Source organism: Mitosporidium daphniae (assembly GCF_000760515.2).
Source record: "Mitosporidium daphniae strain UGP3 chromosome Unknown contig-8, whole genome shotgun sequence".
In the NCBI taxonomy this organism is placed as follows: Eukaryota; Fungi; Microsporidia; genus Mitosporidium; species Mitosporidium daphniae.
Genome location: NW_013546132.1, coordinates 57,345 through 76,447, shown reverse-complemented (window position 1 = coordinate 76,447; position 19,103 = coordinate 57,345). Strand labels below are relative to the sequence as shown.

At 43.1% G+C, this 19,103-nt stretch overlaps 12 protein-coding genes across 12 annotated transcripts; 7 read left to right on the top strand and 5 right to left on the bottom strand.

Annotated features, from left to right (window-relative positions):
- Positions 1–9: 9 nt before the first annotated feature.
- DI09_8p450 (uncharacterized protein) lies at positions 10–306 on the top strand (the record flags this gene model as incomplete). The annotated part of the gene is made up of 1 exon (XM_013381079.1): positions 10–306. One exon carries the CDS (start codon positions 10–12, stop codon positions 304–306), a length of 297 nt encoding a protein of 98 aa, XP_013236533.1.
- A 115-nt stretch (positions 307–421) lies between these two features.
- On the top strand, positions 422–687 carry DI09_8p440 (uncharacterized protein; the record flags this gene model as incomplete). Its single annotated transcript, XM_013381078.1, has 2 exons — positions 422–431; positions 464–687. The coding sequence occupies 2 exons, from the start codon at positions 422–424 to the stop codon at positions 685–687; spliced, it is 234 nt and encodes a 77-aa protein (XP_013236532.1).
- A 509-nt stretch (positions 688–1,196) lies between these two features.
- On the bottom strand, positions 1,197–1,819 carry DI09_8p430 (subunit 3 of prefoldin; the record flags this gene model as incomplete). The annotated part of the gene is made up of 3 exons (XM_013381077.1): positions 1,197–1,604; positions 1,659–1,733; positions 1,763–1,819. The coding sequence occupies 3 exons, from the start codon at positions 1,817–1,819 to the stop codon at positions 1,197–1,199; spliced, it is 540 nt and encodes a 179-aa protein (XP_013236531.1).
- Positions 1,820–1,900: 81 nt separating this feature from the next.
- Positions 1,901–3,112, top strand: DI09_8p420 (uncharacterized protein; the record flags this gene model as incomplete). The annotated part of the gene is made up of 1 exon (XM_013381076.1): positions 1,901–3,112. The coding sequence occupies one exon, from the start codon at positions 1,901–1,903 to the stop codon at positions 3,110–3,112; it is 1,212 nt and encodes a 403-aa protein (XP_013236530.1).
- Positions 3,113–5,009: 1,897 nt separating this feature from the next.
- DI09_8p410 (transcription elongation factor Spt5) lies at positions 5,010–8,429 on the bottom strand (the record flags this gene model as incomplete). Its single annotated transcript, XM_013381075.1, has 3 exons — positions 5,010–6,392; positions 6,415–7,903; positions 7,969–8,429. 3 exons carry the CDS (start codon positions 8,427–8,429, stop codon positions 5,010–5,012), a joined length of 3,333 nt encoding a protein of 1,110 aa, XP_013236529.1.
- Positions 8,430–8,682: 253 nt separating this feature from the next.
- DI09_8p400 (uncharacterized protein) lies at positions 8,683–9,234 on the top strand (the record flags this gene model as incomplete). Its single annotated transcript, XM_013381074.1, has 1 exon — positions 8,683–9,234. The coding sequence occupies one exon, from the start codon at positions 8,683–8,685 to the stop codon at positions 9,232–9,234; it is 552 nt and encodes a 183-aa protein (XP_013236528.1).
- Positions 9,235–9,342: 108 nt separating this feature from the next.
- DI09_8p390 (uncharacterized protein) lies at positions 9,343–9,984 on the top strand (the record flags this gene model as incomplete). Its single annotated transcript, XM_013381073.1, has 1 exon — positions 9,343–9,984. One exon carries the CDS (start codon positions 9,343–9,345, stop codon positions 9,982–9,984), a length of 642 nt encoding a protein of 213 aa, XP_013236527.1.
- Positions 9,985–10,746: 762 nt separating this feature from the next.
- Positions 10,747–12,423, bottom strand: DI09_8p380 (uncharacterized protein; the record flags this gene model as incomplete). Its single annotated transcript, XM_013381072.1, has 3 exons — positions 10,747–10,936; positions 11,056–11,294; positions 12,253–12,423. 3 exons carry the CDS (start codon positions 12,421–12,423, stop codon positions 10,747–10,749), a joined length of 600 nt encoding a protein of 199 aa, XP_013236526.1.
- Positions 12,424–12,583: 160 nt separating this feature from the next.
- Positions 12,584–13,442, top strand: DI09_8p370 (ubiquinone biosynthesis O-methyltransferase; the record flags this gene model as incomplete). Its single annotated transcript, XM_013381071.1, has 4 exons — positions 12,584–12,850; positions 12,877–13,000; positions 13,024–13,133; positions 13,158–13,442. 4 exons carry the CDS (start codon positions 12,584–12,586, stop codon positions 13,440–13,442), a joined length of 786 nt encoding a protein of 261 aa, XP_013236525.1.
- A 211-nt stretch (positions 13,443–13,653) lies between these two features.
- On the bottom strand, positions 13,654–14,523 carry DI09_8p360 (uncharacterized protein; the record flags this gene model as incomplete). Its single annotated transcript, XM_013381070.1, has 2 exons — positions 13,654–13,844; positions 13,890–14,523. 2 exons carry the CDS (start codon positions 14,521–14,523, stop codon positions 13,654–13,656), a joined length of 825 nt encoding a protein of 274 aa, XP_013236524.1.
- Positions 14,524–15,901: 1,378 nt separating this feature from the next.
- DI09_8p350 (uncharacterized protein) lies at positions 15,902–17,692 on the bottom strand (the record flags this gene model as incomplete). The annotated part of the gene is made up of 1 exon (XM_013381069.1): positions 15,902–17,692. The coding sequence occupies one exon, from the start codon at positions 17,690–17,692 to the stop codon at positions 15,902–15,904; it is 1,791 nt and encodes a 596-aa protein (XP_013236523.1).
- Positions 17,693–18,687: 995 nt separating this feature from the next.
- On the top strand, positions 18,688–18,993 carry DI09_8p340 (uncharacterized protein; the record flags this gene model as incomplete). The annotated part of the gene is made up of 1 exon (XM_013381068.1): positions 18,688–18,993. One exon carries the CDS (start codon positions 18,688–18,690, stop codon positions 18,991–18,993), a length of 306 nt encoding a protein of 101 aa, XP_013236522.1.
- Positions 18,994–19,103: the final 110 nt, after the last annotated feature.

Here is a 19,103-nt window from a genome sequence, read left to right as displayed (position 1 = left end):
ATTAAATTTATGCATGAAAATGGTGTTGTTCATGGGGACTTGAAGCCTGATAATATATTTATCTCAAACAAAGGAGATGTTAAAATCGGAGATTTTGGTGCCGCTGTGGAAACCAAAAGAGTTCCCTCACGATTTTCTATAAGAAAAAAAGAAGCTACTTTAGACGAATATCCCCATTCTCGTAAAGACTATGGGTTTACTTTTACATCAAACTATGTTGCGCCAGAGCGTATAAATCCAAAATCTGTTGAGCCAAACGAATTTAAGGACATACTTATCAACCACGCAAAGGTTACATGGAAATGAATTAGGCAAAAACCCGGAGAATTGAAGTTTAAGCTCAAACCTAACTCTTTTCCCACCAAAGAATCTGATATCTACTCTTTTGGAGTTACCTTTGTTTGCTTCCTTATCTCTAGAAATGCAGTCAGGTACGACTGTACGTATTTTTCTTTTAAAGAAGAGGCAGGAAATGAAAATTATACCGATATCTTGAATTTAATAAAAACCTTTGATATCAATTTGGCTACAATCATTAACAAGGCTCTTCATTCATCTCCTAAAAAAAGGCCCACTATTCAGCTGGTGCTTAAATGTTTCGAAAATTTATCATGTTGCACTGATGCTGAATTTGAAAGTGCTGCAGCAAAAATTCAAGAGCCTAAAATGACTCCTTATGCAAAATAAAGGTCTAAAAATTCACCACGACGGCCAAATATTATGAACAAAATTCCGAACAATAAGAAACTGTTCGTAAATAAAATTATCGGGTAAAGTTTCTGAGATCAAAATCGACTCGAAATACCAAATTCTCTTTTCATGGGTACCTATAATTATGTAGTTCATTTGGAACTCGATTAGCAGTTTAAAAGCATTTTTGGCAGATAAATCGAGTTTTTGTGGCTCATCAACCACTACATAAATTTGGCGCCAAAGCATTCTTTCATATCCAAAAAATCAAGATGATTCGCCATCATACTTCATCAGCCAATTAGGAGTTTAGCCATCGACCGGTGTCGCATTGGAACGTAGCTTAGTATAGGTGATGCTCGACCTAAACATACATTTAAAGAAACAACCCCATGCCACACGATAACCTAACGCTAAATCTATGAGATTTAGCCCTAAAGTTGTTGTCTATAATGTAATCAATGTGTGCTGCATCCAAATTGATAAATGCCCTTTTCTGGCCAAGTTTATTTAGGACTATTAAGTATCCTTTCATTCTTCACATGCCAGTTATATATTCGGGAAAGGTTTACTTCGACCGTTGTGATTTGCTCTCGCAAAAATCCGATATCATGCTCAAGTTCAAGGACTGTTTTGTTGGATGTTGCCAACTTTTGCATCAAAAGATGCAGAGCATCGTCAACATCATATGACATCAGAATGGAAGCCCCAAGCCACAGAAAAACCGTTCTGGATGGCTTTATGGCGGCTTTGAGGAAAAGAGTATCTGCCAACTCAAAATCGATGTCAAGCGCGGTTTCATCCCGGATACTATTTTTCATTAGGAGCACCGAATCGATGCTTTTTTCGATTTCAGGGATCTTGGCAAGGATAGCCGAATGTTTTTTGACATGGTGGGCGGAAACAAACTTATACTTGCTAAAATGTCATCCATACAAAAAATGCCTTAAAGACTCCTGCAGTTGTACCAGGGAATCCTCAACCGCAAGTTTGGGATCTGAGCTAAAAGATGGCTTTGTGGAGAGATATTTGTGCACATCTTCCTATAATTTATTTTAGAAGATAAATTTACAATAAATATGGCCTTGGGTATTCCATTGGGCCCAACAGAGCTGACCGCGATTGACATCAATTGAAAGCAAATAAAGTTGAAAGGGATTCCAATTAATGCCCCCCCCCCAAATAAATTGGGAGTTCAATTTTTTAATTAATGTCAGGTATTGAACATCTTCCATTAATAAGGGGCCCCGTTTCCCAATACAGAGCCAGGTATCAAAGTTTCACATTCTTGGGCTCTACAAGCTTGAACTCATCAAAATTTTCTTTTTCCTCTAGGGCATTTAGCTCATATCCTCAGGATAATTTCGCCGATCTTTTTGCCCGATCTGCTTTTGGTAAACTTTCGCCAGAGGCAAATCAAATGATTATCATCGATAAGAGCAAGGGATTTCTTCCATACGCCTCTTTCCTGAAAAGACCCATCCCTTCTATTCACGGGAAACATTTATTTGGGACCATATCCTGTATCCCTGAGAAGACCCAAAAAAAATCCGAAATTGCGATTTCCTTGAAGGAATCTGTAGATGGAAAGTCCTTTTTCTTTGATGCTCCGTTCGGTGAAATTGATTATGTCGACAGAACCGCAGATTACTTGCGGTACAAGTTTTTAGAATCGCTCTCGATAACGATTGGCATCACTCATGTAAAAAGAAAATCGAAACCCACCACCTCGTCATCTCCAGACTTGCATGCGAATAGCTTATTGCTTGAAAATCGAACCGAAAATGATTTGGACGCCCTTCTATATCAGCTCTCACAAAAAGCACGTCGTACATGGGAAGATAAAGTATCGAGAACCGTCTCACGAGAGGAAATATTCAAGTTATCGTCAACCGTTCGAGAGCCTCCAGCTGCAAAAAAGTATTCTATCCACCAGCCTCCAAAATCACTTCATGGACCGTTGCTATGTGCATCTATTGCAGCAAATGCTATGCCGGATCGATTGCCGAACACCAATAATGATTTAGAAGCTACGGCAACCTCCACATCTTGTCCTTCTTCTGCCGAAACTTTGAATTCTACCCAATCGTCGTTGCAAACGGATAATTCAAAGCTTCGGGTTAGGGGGAAAATCGTGGGCTTCTCCAGTGGGGCACAAGGATATGCTGTAAGTGTGGCAGGGTGGATTGCATATTTGCCGTGTTCGCAGGCTTTTCTTCAACAACTACAGGCAGAGTTAACACCTACCTCATTTCTTTCGAAATTTTTAAACGTCCCATTGGATTGTCTATATGTAAAGTCCTGTCTTTTAGACACAGATTCAGGGACTCCGCTAATAACGCTTTCCATTGATATCTCCGAGGTTTCCAAGATGCTCCAACATGAGCATGCTACCATGACCTCCCAGGAAACCGCGATTTAACAACAAGCGCCTGAAGCCTGCTAGTGACCCGAGTGAGTTATTCTGTTTCTCAACCAAAAACAGATGCTAAAACTATGACAATAAAGGGCCTGAAATTTGAAAAGGATTTATAACCAAGTGGATGGATTGGCTATTCGCGGCTGATCAGCACAAGCCCGGCAAGAACTGCAAGAAGGGCGTATTTAAGAATGGGATTATCCGTCATAATAATCGTGATCATGCCTACATATGGTACATATCTAGTATAAGATAGCCAAGAGCCAACCCATATACACGGCCAATCACATCGCCCTCCATTAGCCATTCTTGACCCGAAGAGTAGAGGGAGCGATCATGTACGCGGTTGTTATCGCCTTTTGTGAGGACAAAAAATTTGCTATCATCATAAGCGAACACAATCAATGCCTGCTTTCGACCTCGCGATGTACACGGATCGCTCGATGTACGATTGGGATTTCTCTATCTGAAAGTTTGAAAACGCAGATATCTCCCGCACTGATGGGAGTAGATCCGCGCGCAAGGAAAAGGATATCGCCACGCTCAAATGCAGGAGACATACTCTCCCTAAAATTGAATAAATTAAGACTTACGAAAGCACCACCACAATTGGGGACTCGCAGTTGGTCCAATAAGCTAGGCTCTTCCACACCATAAGGGCAGTCGAGATAATCGAGAAAATGATGAAAATTTGGTTAAGCGTCTACATTTTAGTGGAGACTTGAAAACCTGGCGCATATTCATGCGCTTGAAACTAGAAATGGTCAGCGCTATGCTACTTGCGACGTCGGAGCTGGGGGTCTCTTTTACCTTGGTCATGACAGATTGATTTTAAACAATTGCAAATGTAACGAAAATTAACAAGAAACACAAACAGCAATCCAAAAATTTCGTTCATTAAAATTTATTGCCCAACTGGTGGCATTCATCGGCTGATGCCATTTACACGGGAGAACAGCTAGGGTGCAATTGTTTGCTTCTGCTACAAAGTTGTTGGATTTGGCCAATAAATTTCATGCTTTTTGTATGGACGTGTCGTTTAGGCAGCATTCTACGAGACTTTGAACTGCTATACTGAAGCCTGCCTTTAGTTAAAGGTAATATTTTCCAAGAAACTAAAGTCGTGTAAAGATTTGGAAATCCGTATTCACTAACCGCATGCAGCACCGATATTTAGCTGCTGTGAATGGTGTACATGGCATCAAGATGTTTTGAAGATCGTACTTGGAAAGGTATGGGGCTCAAATTTATCGATATCAATTAGCGCTCCACAAATGAAGCTAGCAAGGCAAGAGGAGTTTCTTTTTATCCCCCAGAGATTCTTCATGCCATTTTCATAGTTTGTTGAGTGTGTTAAATAATGCAATGCTATTTCTGTGTTAAACGGGACAGCTTCACAGATCTTTGTGCCAACATGGTGACATTTGTAAATGGCTTCAATGAGAGCACACAACTTTTTACCGAGGTAATTAATCCCCTGGTCTGCCCAAAGACTCTGTGTGATATGGCATCCAAAGCGCTCAAGATCTTGTTAGGAGTCGCAGACATTTAAAATCCATACCTCTAAGCCGCTTTCGTCAAGAAACAGATCAAAATTAAGCATTCATTTTCGGGCTTACACGTTCATAAATTACATTCCGAAAACTCGATTTAAATTGAGGAAGGACCTTCACATCCATTTGGTCCAGGGTGGAGGTCGAAGCACAAGAGCTTGGGCCTATAGAGGTACAATAAACAGCATTAATAGTTGGCATCCTCATTTTAGAAATAAACCCCAAACAAATCAGAGCAATCGCTGGATTGTGGTAAGATTTCATTATAAGAATCGAGATACACATGTTTTAGTGATAAATTTGCGCAATTAGTTACACATTCGTCAGTGCGAAAATTTTAATTTCCATTAGGTGCCAAGCTTGCCGACAAGTAACGCAGGGACAATAATAAATCCCGAGGCGTTCTGCGAGGAAGGCGCATCAACACGCACAATGGCATCAGCGCCATCGATGCCTACAAGGATTCCAGTAGTCTTGAGATGATCACCCGCAAGCACAACCACCCGATCCTTCTTGACCGGCCTTTGGAGCCTAAGCTGGGAGGGAGGCACTTCTGATACAATCTTTGGCTCCTCAATGCTCTCAATCGGTATCAACGATCCTGAACAATGTCCTGTGACAATGGCACTCTTCATGACTCCATTGATTAATGCCATAACATGTAGAGATGGACGGGCCCAGGAGGCTTCAAAGTTGGCATCATCATTACTGTCATCAACCCTGTGAGTGGCAGATAATGGAGTCATCCCGCCGCCTCCAGAAAAGTTATGTGAGTTCCAGGATGAAGATGGCGTTCCATGTCCTTGGCTAGACTGCATTGATCCGCGGCCCCAGGGGGAAACAGCACCAGACATAGGGGGAGCTGCTCCCCAGGGCGACATGCCTTGTTGCCATGTGGGTGTACCCGAACCTTGTTGCCACGTAGGCGTACCTGTTCCTTGCTGCCATGTTGGAGTACCGCTTCCGCCTTCTAAATTTGCATTCCGGGCTCCAACAGTGCCACCAAGAAATCCACCAGAAGCAGGTGTGCGCCATCCTTCTGCTGCCCCGAAACCTGCAGAGGGGGTTCGAGAGCCCATCGCAAATCCAGAGGGAGTACGATCTCCAATGCCAAAATATGCCGGGGTACGATCGCCTCCTCCTGCTCCCCCGGTTGCTGTTGCTCCAAAATAGCCGGGAGTACGTGAGCCCAGGTCAAATTGACCACCGCCCGCGCCTCCAGGTGTTCGAAAGCCGGCATTGGCAGCGCCAGGTGTGCGCCATCCAGAGCGCTCCAGACCTGCTGGTGTTGCAAACCCGGCATTGGAACCTACCATTGGGAATCCACTGGGAGTTGAAAATCCCTTCTGTTGGCCATAAGAACCTGGATGTCCCTGACTATCGCCTTTACTATCAACTTCACTCAAAGCCGAAACCGGTACACTGACTCGTTTTGAGTTAGTATGCAACTCAATCCAAGCGACTTGGCCCTGATGCTCAAGCTCTTTCACAAGAGCAGTGAGCCCTTTGTATGGGCCCTCTCGGACCAAAACTGTGCGTCCACGCAATCGTCTGGAAGACGCCCCCTTCTGCTGCCGCATTGCAGCTGAAGGTGGTAGATTAAGAATCTTCGTTCCACCGCCATTCGCAAGAATCACCGAAGATGCCCGCACCGCTATGATCGGAAATGGCTGAGCAAGAGCAACCCAAATTGTTGACCGATAGATACTGACGATTCGCCCCGTTAAATTCTGTCATCAATAAAAAATTTACGCTCACCTGTGAAGCACCATGAAGCATCTGGATGGTGTCTCCAATGCTTATAACAGCCCCGACCGAATCCATTGCAAACTTGCTGGGTCGAAGTTTCTGAATGGAAGTTTCCTTGATCCGTTCGCACAGAATTGAATGAGAATCGATGATGAAGAACGGCTCTTTGGAGGATGTGTCAATTTTTACAATAAGTCCAGGCCCGTGGCCAGCCAACATCACAAGCTCTTCAATGGCAAATGTGATATTTTCAGGGCGCCCGAAAATAGCAGCTTTAGAGCCACTCCGTCCATACATGTTGTCTTCCGAATTAGAGGCTTCTGAAGGACCAAGATCTCTAGCAAGAACCTCAAACTCTGACTTTGAGCTTTGCGAAAAGAGAGTAACACGCACGCCTTGAACTCGAGTAACTAACCCCACAGTCCCAGCCGAAGTACCGCGGAGCACTCGGACAGAATCGCCGATTTGAAAAATCTTACGAAGGCTTTTCATGGGAACTGATAAGGTCGTTTGTTGATCAAAAGAGACCAGGGCAATTTCCCCTTCATCAATGATATCCTCAACAATGCCTTTGCGGCCAAGCAATTCGCCCTCTGTCACAAGGACGCTTGAACCACGTTCGATGAAAAGAATGGCTGCATCCGTAGCACTTCCAGCGTCAACCGCAGAGAATCCGCCAAAAACCTCAAGCTCATCCAACGTGGGAAGCATAGTCTGGACCTCGACGCCTGTAGCCTTAATTTCCCGCTCTAAAAACCCATCCTTGAAATATTCTCCACCGAACATCCAATATCCAGGAGTAGAAGAACGAGTGGGGCCTGGTATTCCCAATAAACGGGCCCGCTCGGCTACTTCAACCGGGTTAAATAGCTGGGCAGAGGGCCTTTCTGTAACCGCTGCACCATGGCCTCCACCACCTTTTCCAAATGAGAGTCGAGGTAAGAGCCGCAGTCTAGCGATGGCAAGGCCATCCTCGCCCTCGTCAACAGCAAGCACTTGGGCCAGATCATTAGCATACTTTCCCCTTTTGATGCGAACCCAAGCACCAGACTTGAGCCCATGAGCCGCTCCGGAGCCTGAAGTGGAAGATTGATATCGTTCTGAAGGCCGAAGAACTTCAGGCATTTCATTGATCGGCACAAGAGTAATAGAAGAGCTCCAACAATTGGGCATTCGCTCACAAAAGGTGAGCACCTCTTGCTTGGTAAAGGCCTCCACATAAATAAAACCCTTTAAAAGAGGCTCTCTGACTACCACAGAAAAGATTTTAGGTACAGCTTCTGCGGAGAGGTCTGCAGATGCCGTCATGGTTAAATAGCGACGCATCATATTGAAGGCAAGCAGACGCTCTTTACCGGGGCGGCATCGCACCATCCACAGCTTTGGATCTTGCACAGTTGGCGTTAAAAAGGTTTCTGGAAGGAATCCCTGCTCCTCTGCTGCTGCTGCTGCTGCTCGAGCTTCTGCTGCTGAAGAGCGTCCATAAAGCGACCTGAATGTTAAGACAAAGGAATGGCGAAATAAAAGGGTGTCAATTGTGAAGCAAAGCATACGTACTTGATACGCTGAGTCTCTTCTTCAGCCTCTTTTGCCAATGTTTGGTCGTCTACATCTGCAAGGGCCCGTGGATGAGCCCTGCGCTCAGCTAGTAGCCTGGAATATGTCTGTTGTGCTTCAAGAAGCTCGCTCTCATCTTCTTCAATAAAATCATCCTCCTCCTCATCCTCTTCTTCACGGGATGCACGGCCCGAGCGTCTTCTACGTGTATATCGACTCTCTTCTTCGTCCTCCTCATCATCTCCGACAAGGGCCTCCGTCTCAACAAACTGATTTCGTTTTGTCTTCTTCTTTGTCCGCCTGTGGTCTTCGTTTTTCTCCTCTTCTTCAGGATCGCTGGACAAATCATCTAATCCAAAGTCTTCATCATCACTGCCCTCTTCGTCTTGATCAAGAGCATTGCGGTCGATGGTCTCGTCAACTTCCTCTTCATATTCATCTTCCTCCAGAGACGGGGGCATGGGCTTGAATAAAATTAAATTTAAATTGAATGAAATCAAATGAAATGAAATGAAAATGAAAATTGCATTATTTCCCAATGTTCAGGATTTCATGTATTTGCATGGTCTTAATGATTTATGATGTACATCTTGATACTGATTTTGTTGTTGATTGGTGATTGTCCTAATGAAAACAGAGATTATACCGATCATTTATCTGCCTCCCATGAAAGCATAACTGATCGTAGTGTTATCATTTCCAAAATAGGAAAGCATGAGTCCACACCCGCATTATTCGTTCAATGGCCAATCAAGACCGGCCATTGTAACCTATGTTTTCGGAGCACCAGATCCGTTCCTACATTTTCCTTCGATTTCACACGAGTCTCAGCACGTGTTATTGTCGCCACTAAGCAGTGTCTCAGACATTCCATTCGCTTCAGAGGGTGATGAGGAGAACAACCCCTTCCTCGTGAAAGAAAGAAACAAATCCATTAAAAACAGCGTTGCTCCTCCACCAGGAGCAGTTTCGCATTCAAAAAAAATTCGGTTTTTGAAAGAAATTTTTCTCGATTCCAATCAAAATAAGGCGGAGCCTTTGGATACGTTCCAGGGCAATTTAACTTCCCTAGTTTCTTGTTCTACGCCAGCACAGGCCATTGATCGGTTGGCCATGCAAATAGCTAGCGATTCTGATGCCCAATCCTCGCACCCACAAACCCATTTTTCTTGTGGCGATATTTTACAAGGACCAGATTGCCCTTTTCGACTAGAAGATTGGATCGATATCCGGCGACTGTCCCAATTTGTTATACTTGACACATAAATAAAAATTCCGGAATTTTGCAAAAATCTCTCAAAATTTTTCCGCTTGTATTGTAGGGTTGGCGTTATAATTGCCCGTTTTCTAGTTGTCGCCATCATTTTTTCCAAAATGAAAAGCAAAAATGGCAGCAGATATTTACCCTGCCTTTCGGGGCTACAAGAAGTGGCTTTTGATAGCACCAGAAAGAGAACCACCTTTCTCGCCGAATCCGAGGGGTCAAAGGCTTTGGTATCCATTGAAGCCAAGCCGGTCTCAAAACTAGATCTAGAAAAGGTCCAAGAGGACCCAACGTCTTCATCTTTAGAGTTAATTCATTCCAATGATAGATGGTCTTCTTACAGTAGCTCAAACATGAAAATTGATATCACTCTTCCAGCAACGGAGCGAGAGATTTCGGCTGCCTCTTCAAAAGATTTTGAGAGGCTTGTTTGCGAGCCCCCCCAGCTTTATGTATCAAAGATAAGGCCATTCATAGAATCATCGCCTGAGCATCAGCCCCCGCTTTGGATAAAAAATATTCTCAATGGGACCAGTGAGCAGGATAGGATTATTTTCAAAAATGAAGAGTTTGTCATTCTTCCAGACAGCAAATGGTGTGGCAAAGACCGTAGATCTCTATATCTGTTAGTTCTCTTTACCGATGGATCGTTAAGGACAATACGCGACCTATCTACCGACAGGCATCTTGCCTTGTTGAAGGAATTGAAATCCATTTTGAAGGTATTTGGCGTGGACTATGTTAAATTTTGATAGGAAGTGTTGGCATGCAAATATGACATCGATATCTCCCAAGTGAGACCGTATTTCCATTATCTCCCATCTTTTTATTTACTGCACTTGCACGTTCCGCATATCTCCATGAGCTATGCTGGAGCTGTTGCAGGAAGAGCACATCTGCTTGACGATATCATCGACAACATGGAGAATGTGTCTCTGCAATTCTACTCTGAAAAGAAAAGCCTTTTTTATGCCGTCAACAGTGTTAGCGATCGCGCGTTTTTTTCCCTTTTCCAGAAATAAACATCATTACATTTTATTACCTACCCAACTGTGGAACATCAAATATAAGCCGCAGCACCATATTTTCCTTTTTGGGGTCCATTTTAATAAACCCCATGTGGAATAGATCCGCTACACACTGCAAAAATCTCAAGCTAGAAACCAAGCATACGAATTTGATAAACAAACCTTAAATTCTGGTCCTGTGTGGATACGCTGTCACAGCCAAGTACATTACAGAAAGACTCAAACCAAGACTCCAGACCAATCCACCGCCCACACTCTAAGTAAAGCTTAAATATGATAGAAATATCAGGAAGTTTAGGGTTCATAGAGCCATCACAGCAGCCACAAAGTAGATATAAATGCGGATTGGTTAGTATGCTTTGTATGGTTGCACGTGGATTTGGAAAAAATGCCTATGGCCGTTATATACAGCGAAGCTAACTTTTTGCAATGGCAGGGTATCAGTAAGAGTGATTGCCTCAAAGAATTCAAAGGAAAGAGGCGATGCTAAAGAGTCTCTATTCCATTACAAATGCCAACAAGGTACAAAATAAATTTCCTTAGAAATTGAAGGATCAAATCCAATGCTGGTCCCATTCGAACCGCTTCAGGCGCGGATTTCTCCTGAATGGTCAAATCGACAGCACAGAGGGCGTTTCGATATCGCGTAAACATAGAGCTTAGTTCATGATAAGAACTAAATCCGTGATATGGAAGCAGCTCGTTTGTAGATCGCAAAAGATCAACAATGGAGGTCAAAAGACAAACAAGCGAAACGGAATCAAGAGATCTGAACAATAAATTGTACGAACCTACCTCAAGGCTTCAAGTGGCTTGTCTAAAATTTCAGAGACATTCGGTGCTTGTTTTAAAATCTGCAGATAACATTCGATTAGAAACCCAGGCGTTGTCAAATTCACTCCCCTTGCTATCATGTAAAACATATTAAGTGCGGCTGAAAAAAGAACGGCCCCGGCATGCTGGGTCTTTATTGCAAGCCTAAGGCGCTCCAATAAGATGGTGTCATCTTCCAAAAGGGCCAATGCCTCGCCACTCTGCGTGGCCAGTAACGACTCAACGATGCTACAAATTTACAGTTTTAAGGTAACTTTTTGAAGGAGGGCATCATTCTAACATATTCAAGGTGAAGTCTTGTAAAAAAATCGGTTGGATCGGTGGTTAAGGAGGGACCTGCTAGTACGCTAAGTGGGTTTGTCAGGTAAACTTCCATAATGGTAAACTATAGTGAAAACATACATGCTAATTACCTTTACAATGCGATGTAAAGAAGAAAGTGTTGAAGATGACATTTGGAAATGCCGCAAAGCATGCTCGAAAACTTCACTGGAGAGTCTAATCATTTGTTTGGGACTGGCAAGAGTCTATCGTTAAAAACCAGAGCAACCTGTAGAATATAACTATCAACCAATTCAAGTTGATCCGAGCAGCCCCAACATCTCAGACTTATATGTCCATACAGAGAGGGCGAGAGGGAATTAGAGATCAACCCGGGAAAGACACCCGTAAATACCAACAAATGGCAACCGTTGGTACTTCTATGGATATGAACTCAAAATTAACTGAAAAGAGGCCAGGAAGTTTGACAAAACTTGATGTTCTATCCGATCGATTTCCTCAACAAGGAAAATGAGCTTTGAAGCCGGGAAGTTCGTCTTATAATGGGCCAAAATGCTACCAATATCCATCTGATTCGGGATTTCAAGGGTGCTGCATATGGATTTCATTATTTTCTTTAACGAGGATGCTTCTTGATAGGAAAATGAGACGACCTTCAGGCCGGAATGTTTTTCGGAAAAAGATTTTAGCTTTATAGAAATATCCTTATTATCAACAGTGTCAATGCCTAGAATAAGAGCAAAATATCACTTAGTAGAAGATGCCCAATAAAGATGCCTGGAGAATCTTGCTCCAAGAGCCAAGAAAGCACCTGATCGGCAATATTGCTTGAATATTCGTGGAAAATATTCTAAATGGCAAGCAACAAATACGAACATTGAAGACTTGGTCCACATATGCCAATGCATCATTACAGCCTTTAAATCGCATGGTTACAAGCTCTTCTGGCTCGCTTTCATTAAGCAAGGGATTTAGTGGACACTCTGGAACATTTGAATCGCCTTCTAACATTTGGTCGTCACTTTCGGTTTCAACATTATCAAGCATCGAGGACTGGCTTTGTGAAATAAAGAAGCAGGCAGGCTACTATTTTTACAAAGTATAATAACCTCAGAAAGGGCAATATTGTTGCTTTTAGATGACAAAGCAAATAGCGGCGAGGGGGCAATACTGGATCCGTTCCTAAAAATCATCCTTTTTAAAAATTATGAATTTGGTCAAACATTTCGGCTGTCATCGGGCGTTTGCTTCGCATTCTCGTCCAACGACCACAATCAATGAGAAGGAAGTAGAAAAGTTTTCCAGGTTGTCTAGTTTTTGGTGGGACCAAAACGGCCCATTTCGTCCGCTACATCTAATGACCCAGCTAAGGATGAGGTACATAATGGATCAAATCGGGCACCATTTCAATACCACGTCAATCTCGTCACTCCGTATTTTAGATGTTGGCTGTGGCGGTGGATTGGTTTCCAAGGTACATTAAGGATCTTCCATTTTTAGCCTCTTGCTCGCTTGGGGGCAAATGTCCTGGGCATTGATGCCTCTGCATCAAATGTCGAGGTGGCTAGAAGGGCATGTGATGGATTGCCTTTAAAAATTTGCTTTGAGGCCCAAAGCTCTTCAGGTACCCAATTTGATCTCAAATAGATTTGCTGTTATCGAAACCATCCTCCTTTGACGTAATAGTGGCTCTTGAAGTAATCGAACATGTAAACGATCCCAATTTATTTGTCTCTGATCTTTCCGGATTGCTAAAAGTAAGGCTACTTATTAACAAATAGCAAAATGGGCTACTTATACTCTCAACAATAAACCGTTCGAAGCTTTCTGAGCTTCTTAMGATAAACCTGGCTGAAAACATATTGAATTTGGTGCCCAAGGGCACCCATGATGCTACAAAATACTTGACCCCCCATGAATTAGAGGAGATGTTTTCAAAGTCAAATTTGACACCCGTACCCGGTTCTTTGCTTCCATGCTTGTATCTCCCTTGGCCCTTAGAGAAATGGATTCCAGTCCCAGCCAATGGTCCAATCATTAACTATTTCTATTCGTCTATAAAATAAGTTTATTTATCTAGACATATGCAGCAGGCCCTAAATAGAACCATCCTCAAACAGGGGAAACATCGTTTAACTAGTGATTTTGGGAATATATTTTAAAGAGCTGGAGTTGGAGCTAGGAAATATTGCCTCATATGTATCAATAGAAGCAAGGGAATGTCGTTCCATCAGTCAAAGACGAAAACGGCGTATTCCCTGCAGCTCCAAACGATATTCATCGGTCTTTTATAACGTCATTTTGAGCAGAATTCTGTTGCGAATATTTGATCGGTTTCATAACAGTAGTGTGATTGCCACGGGGAGCGTTAGAGGCCACATGAGCACAGTTAGAACCCCTGCTCGCCTTAGAAAAGCCCTGTTCGTGCCGATTAGCAGATATTGCCTTGGTGTTTTTTAAAAAAGACGCTTTCTTCGATGTAGACGCACTGCCATGTGTTTACATTAACGTACATTCCTTCTGAGCTGCAGGAAATCCGTAAGCAAAGCTTCTTTGTTCAATGCGGTCATTGGTTGGATGAAGCTCCCTTTTTTCTTTCTGGCTGTTTTTATTTAACGAATCAGCCAGAACATCATTTGGAACGCAAGAAGAAGTCAAGCCTTTGGGTTTGTAAAATTTAATATTCTCGCATAGATTCTTGCTGCCCAAATTTGACCAGTAAGGGAGCCTTTGCACGGGATCGTTGGAAAAGCAAGGGCGTTTCTCATTGTTGGCGCGTTCTAGTTCGTTAATTGTAGCTCTATTTGTGTTTGGAAATGGCCCTTCAAACGAGAAGAGTTTAATTCCGTAATGGTCTCTGAAAAACTTGAAGAAAAATAACTTGTCGCTTGACGAGGTAGCTGAGTGGGGATTTGTAAACACTTGGCATGGCGAGATCAAGCCTCTAGACTCTAACTCCATAAGGGAATCCAGCTGGGCGATATCCCTGTTTGCCGAGTAAAAGAGAGCTGACCGCACAAGCCTGGATAGACCCAATTGACAGTGCAGATTTGAAATGAAATGCCGAATTTTTATTATAAAATAAATAGCATCAAACGTTGGACGTTTGCTCCAAAATGGCAATCGACATCGCCTTTTTTGAGGCATCCCTGGCAAGCTTGTCTGCCGCGACGTTTCCGGGACAATTGGAAGCCTTTAGGACGTGTTTAAACGAAACGCTGTCATTTAACACCTGTGATAGCTGCTCAAYAAGATCATGATTTTGGAAGAGCTTGTAAAGATTTTTTCTTATGCCATGCACAACTAATTGAGGCAAGTCAGCGCAATGACGTACCTTTTATAACATAGCTAGAATCTGTAAYGATCACTAGCGGGACGTCAGAGTGATGCATTTTAATAGCCTCGATGACGGCGGTCAACTCGCCTCTGGAGTTAGATGGGGTGCCTTCGAGGATTTTGGAGGTGTTTCTATTTACATAAATGACGGAGAGGTATCGCAACTTGGATCGTTTTGGCCCCAATATATTCCATAGCCTCCAAAGCGATTTTTCTTGTCAAACATCCTACAAGAGCCATCGGTATATACACGCTGCGGTTCTTGGCTGTATTTTCTCCGGAGAAGAGAATGCAAAGGCAAATGCATCCTCTTTTTTGGAAGCACCCGGAAAACGTGGAGGCCATCCATTTATTCAAAATTACCGAGTCGAAAATGGGGGCTTTAAAATGGGAGCTTTAAAATGGAGGCCGAAACCCTAATTTTTTAAAAACTAACCCTTTGCTCACACATTTGGTTATGCTTCAAGTGATCACTTGCCCTTATTAACAAAGTTAACGTGAACATCTTGCCTTGTTATTTACTATGAACGCCTTTGCAGGATACCACTCGATTTTTTATGTGGACTGCACGGAAACTGTTGATCTTTGTTCGCTCCATAAGCTTCAAAACATGATACAAATGTGGGTACAGCCTTCTTTTTTGCTTCACGATGCAGTAAATATGTGTTTCCCTTTGAAGGAATGCCTACATATTTCACTTTCAAAGCCATTCTCGATCCCCAAGTATGTCAAAAAAAGCATGACCATGGCCATAAATAAAATGCTTTCTGGTGCGATCGGATCATTTGTCTTATCGTTCGATAAACCTTTTTTCCTTCTGCTTAATGAATGCAGAAAAAGAGTGTTTGTGTGTTTGAGTGTGCACGACGCATCTGAATCTCTGATAAGAATTGTCCAAAAGCTAGACATTGTTCTTGTTACTTATGGTTACAGCAAGTTCTTCAGCACGCCTAAATTTCATTTAAGCATTGCCTCGATCGAAGCGCCAGACAAACGAGTACTATCTGACACGGACATTTCAACACTGGAAAGACTGATCTTGCCCGAGCTCAATAGTTATGCATTACACACCGATGCCATCAAAGTAAAGCATGTGGTTTTCAAGATCGGAGTGAATGTTTCCAAAATACCAATTTAATAAGTAAAATATCGACTCCATCATCCCACCAGATCCCGGCATCATGATGTGTTACTCCCCGGTAATTTTCGAATTTTGAGGGAAATCGGTAGATTGGGGGGCATGTACAACATTCTCAACAGCTTCAGAGGCATTCTCAACAGCTTCAGAGGCATTCTCAACAGCTTCAGAAGCATTCTGATCAGGAATATCACCAGAAACGGAAGGGGGGCTGTCGAGGCATCCTGATTGTATCTCAAAAGTGGGGCTGTTTTGAGATGAATCTTGAAGATTTTGTAGATTAACTTGGATTGCCTCGCATGTTTCGCCTTCAAACAGAATCGGTGTACAGGCTGTTTCTAAAGCAGCCGGGACGCTTTTCTGGTCTTTCAAGCAGGTCCCAGATGCATGTAGGTTTTCTGAGTTTGTGTCGATTAGAGATTTAAGCCTATCTTTCGGTTTTTTGGCAAGCCGTTCTCTGACGATGCGCGAATTTCTTACGCGCATTCTACTCGCTTTATGGAGAGATTCATTGTGAAAAGTTTCGGCAGTCTTTTCAGGGCGGACGTTTTCGCCGTTTGTCAACTCAGCATCAATATTGTCTTCGTTATCTTGGCTGGTATTATCAATGGAAGCCTCTTTGGCTGTATTGTCTAATTTGGCTTGAGCATGCTGGGGCCCGTTTCTTCTGGCTTCCGATTTTGCAGCTGTTTTATCTTTTTTCAACGAATAAAGAGGCTCCGCATTTTTGTCGTAATCGTTGGAGGTTTTCTCAAATTTTGGGATCTGTCCTGACAATGCTTTTGCAGAGGCATTAAATTTTCCAAAAGAGTGATGCGGTTTAGCATCCCAGGATTTCTTGTGCTTCTCCTCCGAAGATTCTTGTTCATCAAAGTCTGGAAGAGACCTTTCCCGGGCATATTTGGCCTTTTCGGAATTAAAAGCTCTCATGCCATTTTTCCGGACATAGTGATCCTCGTTATTGCTTTCGTTAACACCTTGTGCTGCATATCCGCTTTTTCTGTACTCCTGATTTTTAGGTCCATTTCCACTATATTTCTGATTTCCGTAGTGATTCTGGCTAGCTCCCCCGCGTTGGTCCCCAGCTTCCTCGTTGCTATAAGAGGAATTTCTAGACCGAAAATTCCCCTTCGCCTGAATATCGCTTTCATCCTTTGAATAGCCGCTGAAATGTCTGCCACTATGCTCAAATTTAGAGCCGCCAACGCCACTTTTCTCATAATTTCGTTTAAAACTACCAGATCTCTGCTTTTCGTTTGATTCAAAATTACCGCCAGTATACTGATCCTCTCTATTTCTTGTCAAATGAACTCGAGCATTGGATTTCCAGGCCGGATTAGACCTGGAATGAAAATCGGGATTTTCATCCCTTCTTTCAAAGGGCCGTTGCTTAAAGTATTCTTTTGCGGGATAATTAAAACCATCCCTTTGTTCACGATGGCCCCGGTATTCCATTTCCCTCCTTGGTTGATATTTTCCGGTCTCGCTACCAGGGCTCTGATATTCCATATCTGTGCGTCTTTTGAATGGAGCTGACATCCGTTCGTGGTCAGCATTGCTAAAGCCTTTAGAGGAATAGTGCACGGAAGAATCATATCTTGGAGCATGGTTGTTCCCAAATCTTCTGGTATTGTTATTTGTTCGTTTGGAATCGTCAGATAGCTCCTCAAATCTGGAGGGCTGCTCGGATCTTCTTTCCCGTTTCGCGCCAAATCCCTTGTATGAGGATGACGAGGATGTGGAATAGCTTGCTGTTAAAGCACCAGAAATCCTGCTGACAAAACATCGCGAAAAGATTAACGGACAAAAATAGCGGCCTCCCACGCACACGCTGCTACTCATTCCCAATGCAATGCAAAAACTAAAAAGCTGGGTAAATTTTAATTGCTTTACATTAGCACAGCTTACGCAACAGACCCAAACGCCATGTCAATTTCGTTTGGAACATACGTGTGCAGATTGATTCGCAAGCTGCAAGCTTTCATGGCAACCCCATTCCTCCCTTTAAACAGCACCTTCAGATCAGGCATCATAGGTGTTCTGGAGCTGTTTGCATCTCTGATCCATCATCTTTTTGTCCGCTCAAGAGCGGAAGACTATGAGATTTTTGAAAAGTAAAATCAAGGTCTAATTGTAGTATTCTCGAAGATCATTGTACGCTTTCTTCCCCGCTAGAAAATTCATCCAAGCTTGCCATAGTTACTGGTGGAACCGCTGGAATTGGGGTTGAGATCGCCATAGGGCTAGCTAGATGCAACTATCAGGTCATTGTCGGTATTGCATCGTTTCTTCTTTCATCGGCATAGCGGCTCGAGATGAAGTGCGCGGCGAATCGGCAGCACAAAGAATTTCGCTTCTCTCAAACAACAAGAAGGTTAAATTTGTAAAGCTTGACGTTGCAAATATTGCTTCCATGGAAAGCTTTTCTGCTGCAATTTCAAAAGAAAATTTGAAAATCGCGCTTTTGATTAGTATTTGTTGCCGGTTTTTACGTAGGCAATGCTGGAATTTTTGTGGACCATTTTGCGCCCATTAAGTTGGCGTCTGATTGGAAGAAGAGCCCTTTGGAAAGCCAATTTGCAATTGTAATTCAGATGGAGCATTGAATTGTAGAATAGCGTCGGAGCCTTTGCCCTTTGCAATGTTTTGCAGCCATTTTTCTCAAACGACGTGAGGGTCATAAACCTGGGATCAATAGCCCATTATGCAGGTATCTTTTGACCTGTCATTTCTTAGTTTACTCGCCCATTGACTATACAGCGTTCCAATCAGAAGACCGCTTCATGCGTTGCTTTTATTCAACGACAAAGCTGCTCTCGCATTCGCTTACCCTTGACATGGTCCAGAATCGGAATATCGAAGCATATACAATTCATCCGGGCGGTGTGATGACCGATATTTTCAAGGGAAGCCCTATGGTCTCGTGGTTCCTTGAGTCGATTGTCTGGAGATTTGCCTCCTATTTTATGCTTTCACCAAAGCAAGGGTCTCTTACGGCCCTTCAAGTCGCGCTTGCGCCATCAGGAAAATTCCCCAAAGGCTCCTTTATAGCCGATCTTGATCAGGTTTACAACGCAAATCCTCTGGCCGCCAGCGAGGTCGAAGGGTTCGTAAGATTCACCTCCGAATTTCTTAAAAAGTAACAATAAACATCTATCTGACCAGTGCACACCGCTCCATCCCAATTTCATCTTTTGACAAAAAGTAGACCCTGGTACTTGCTTGCGCCCATCCATGCAACAATGGCATGCTA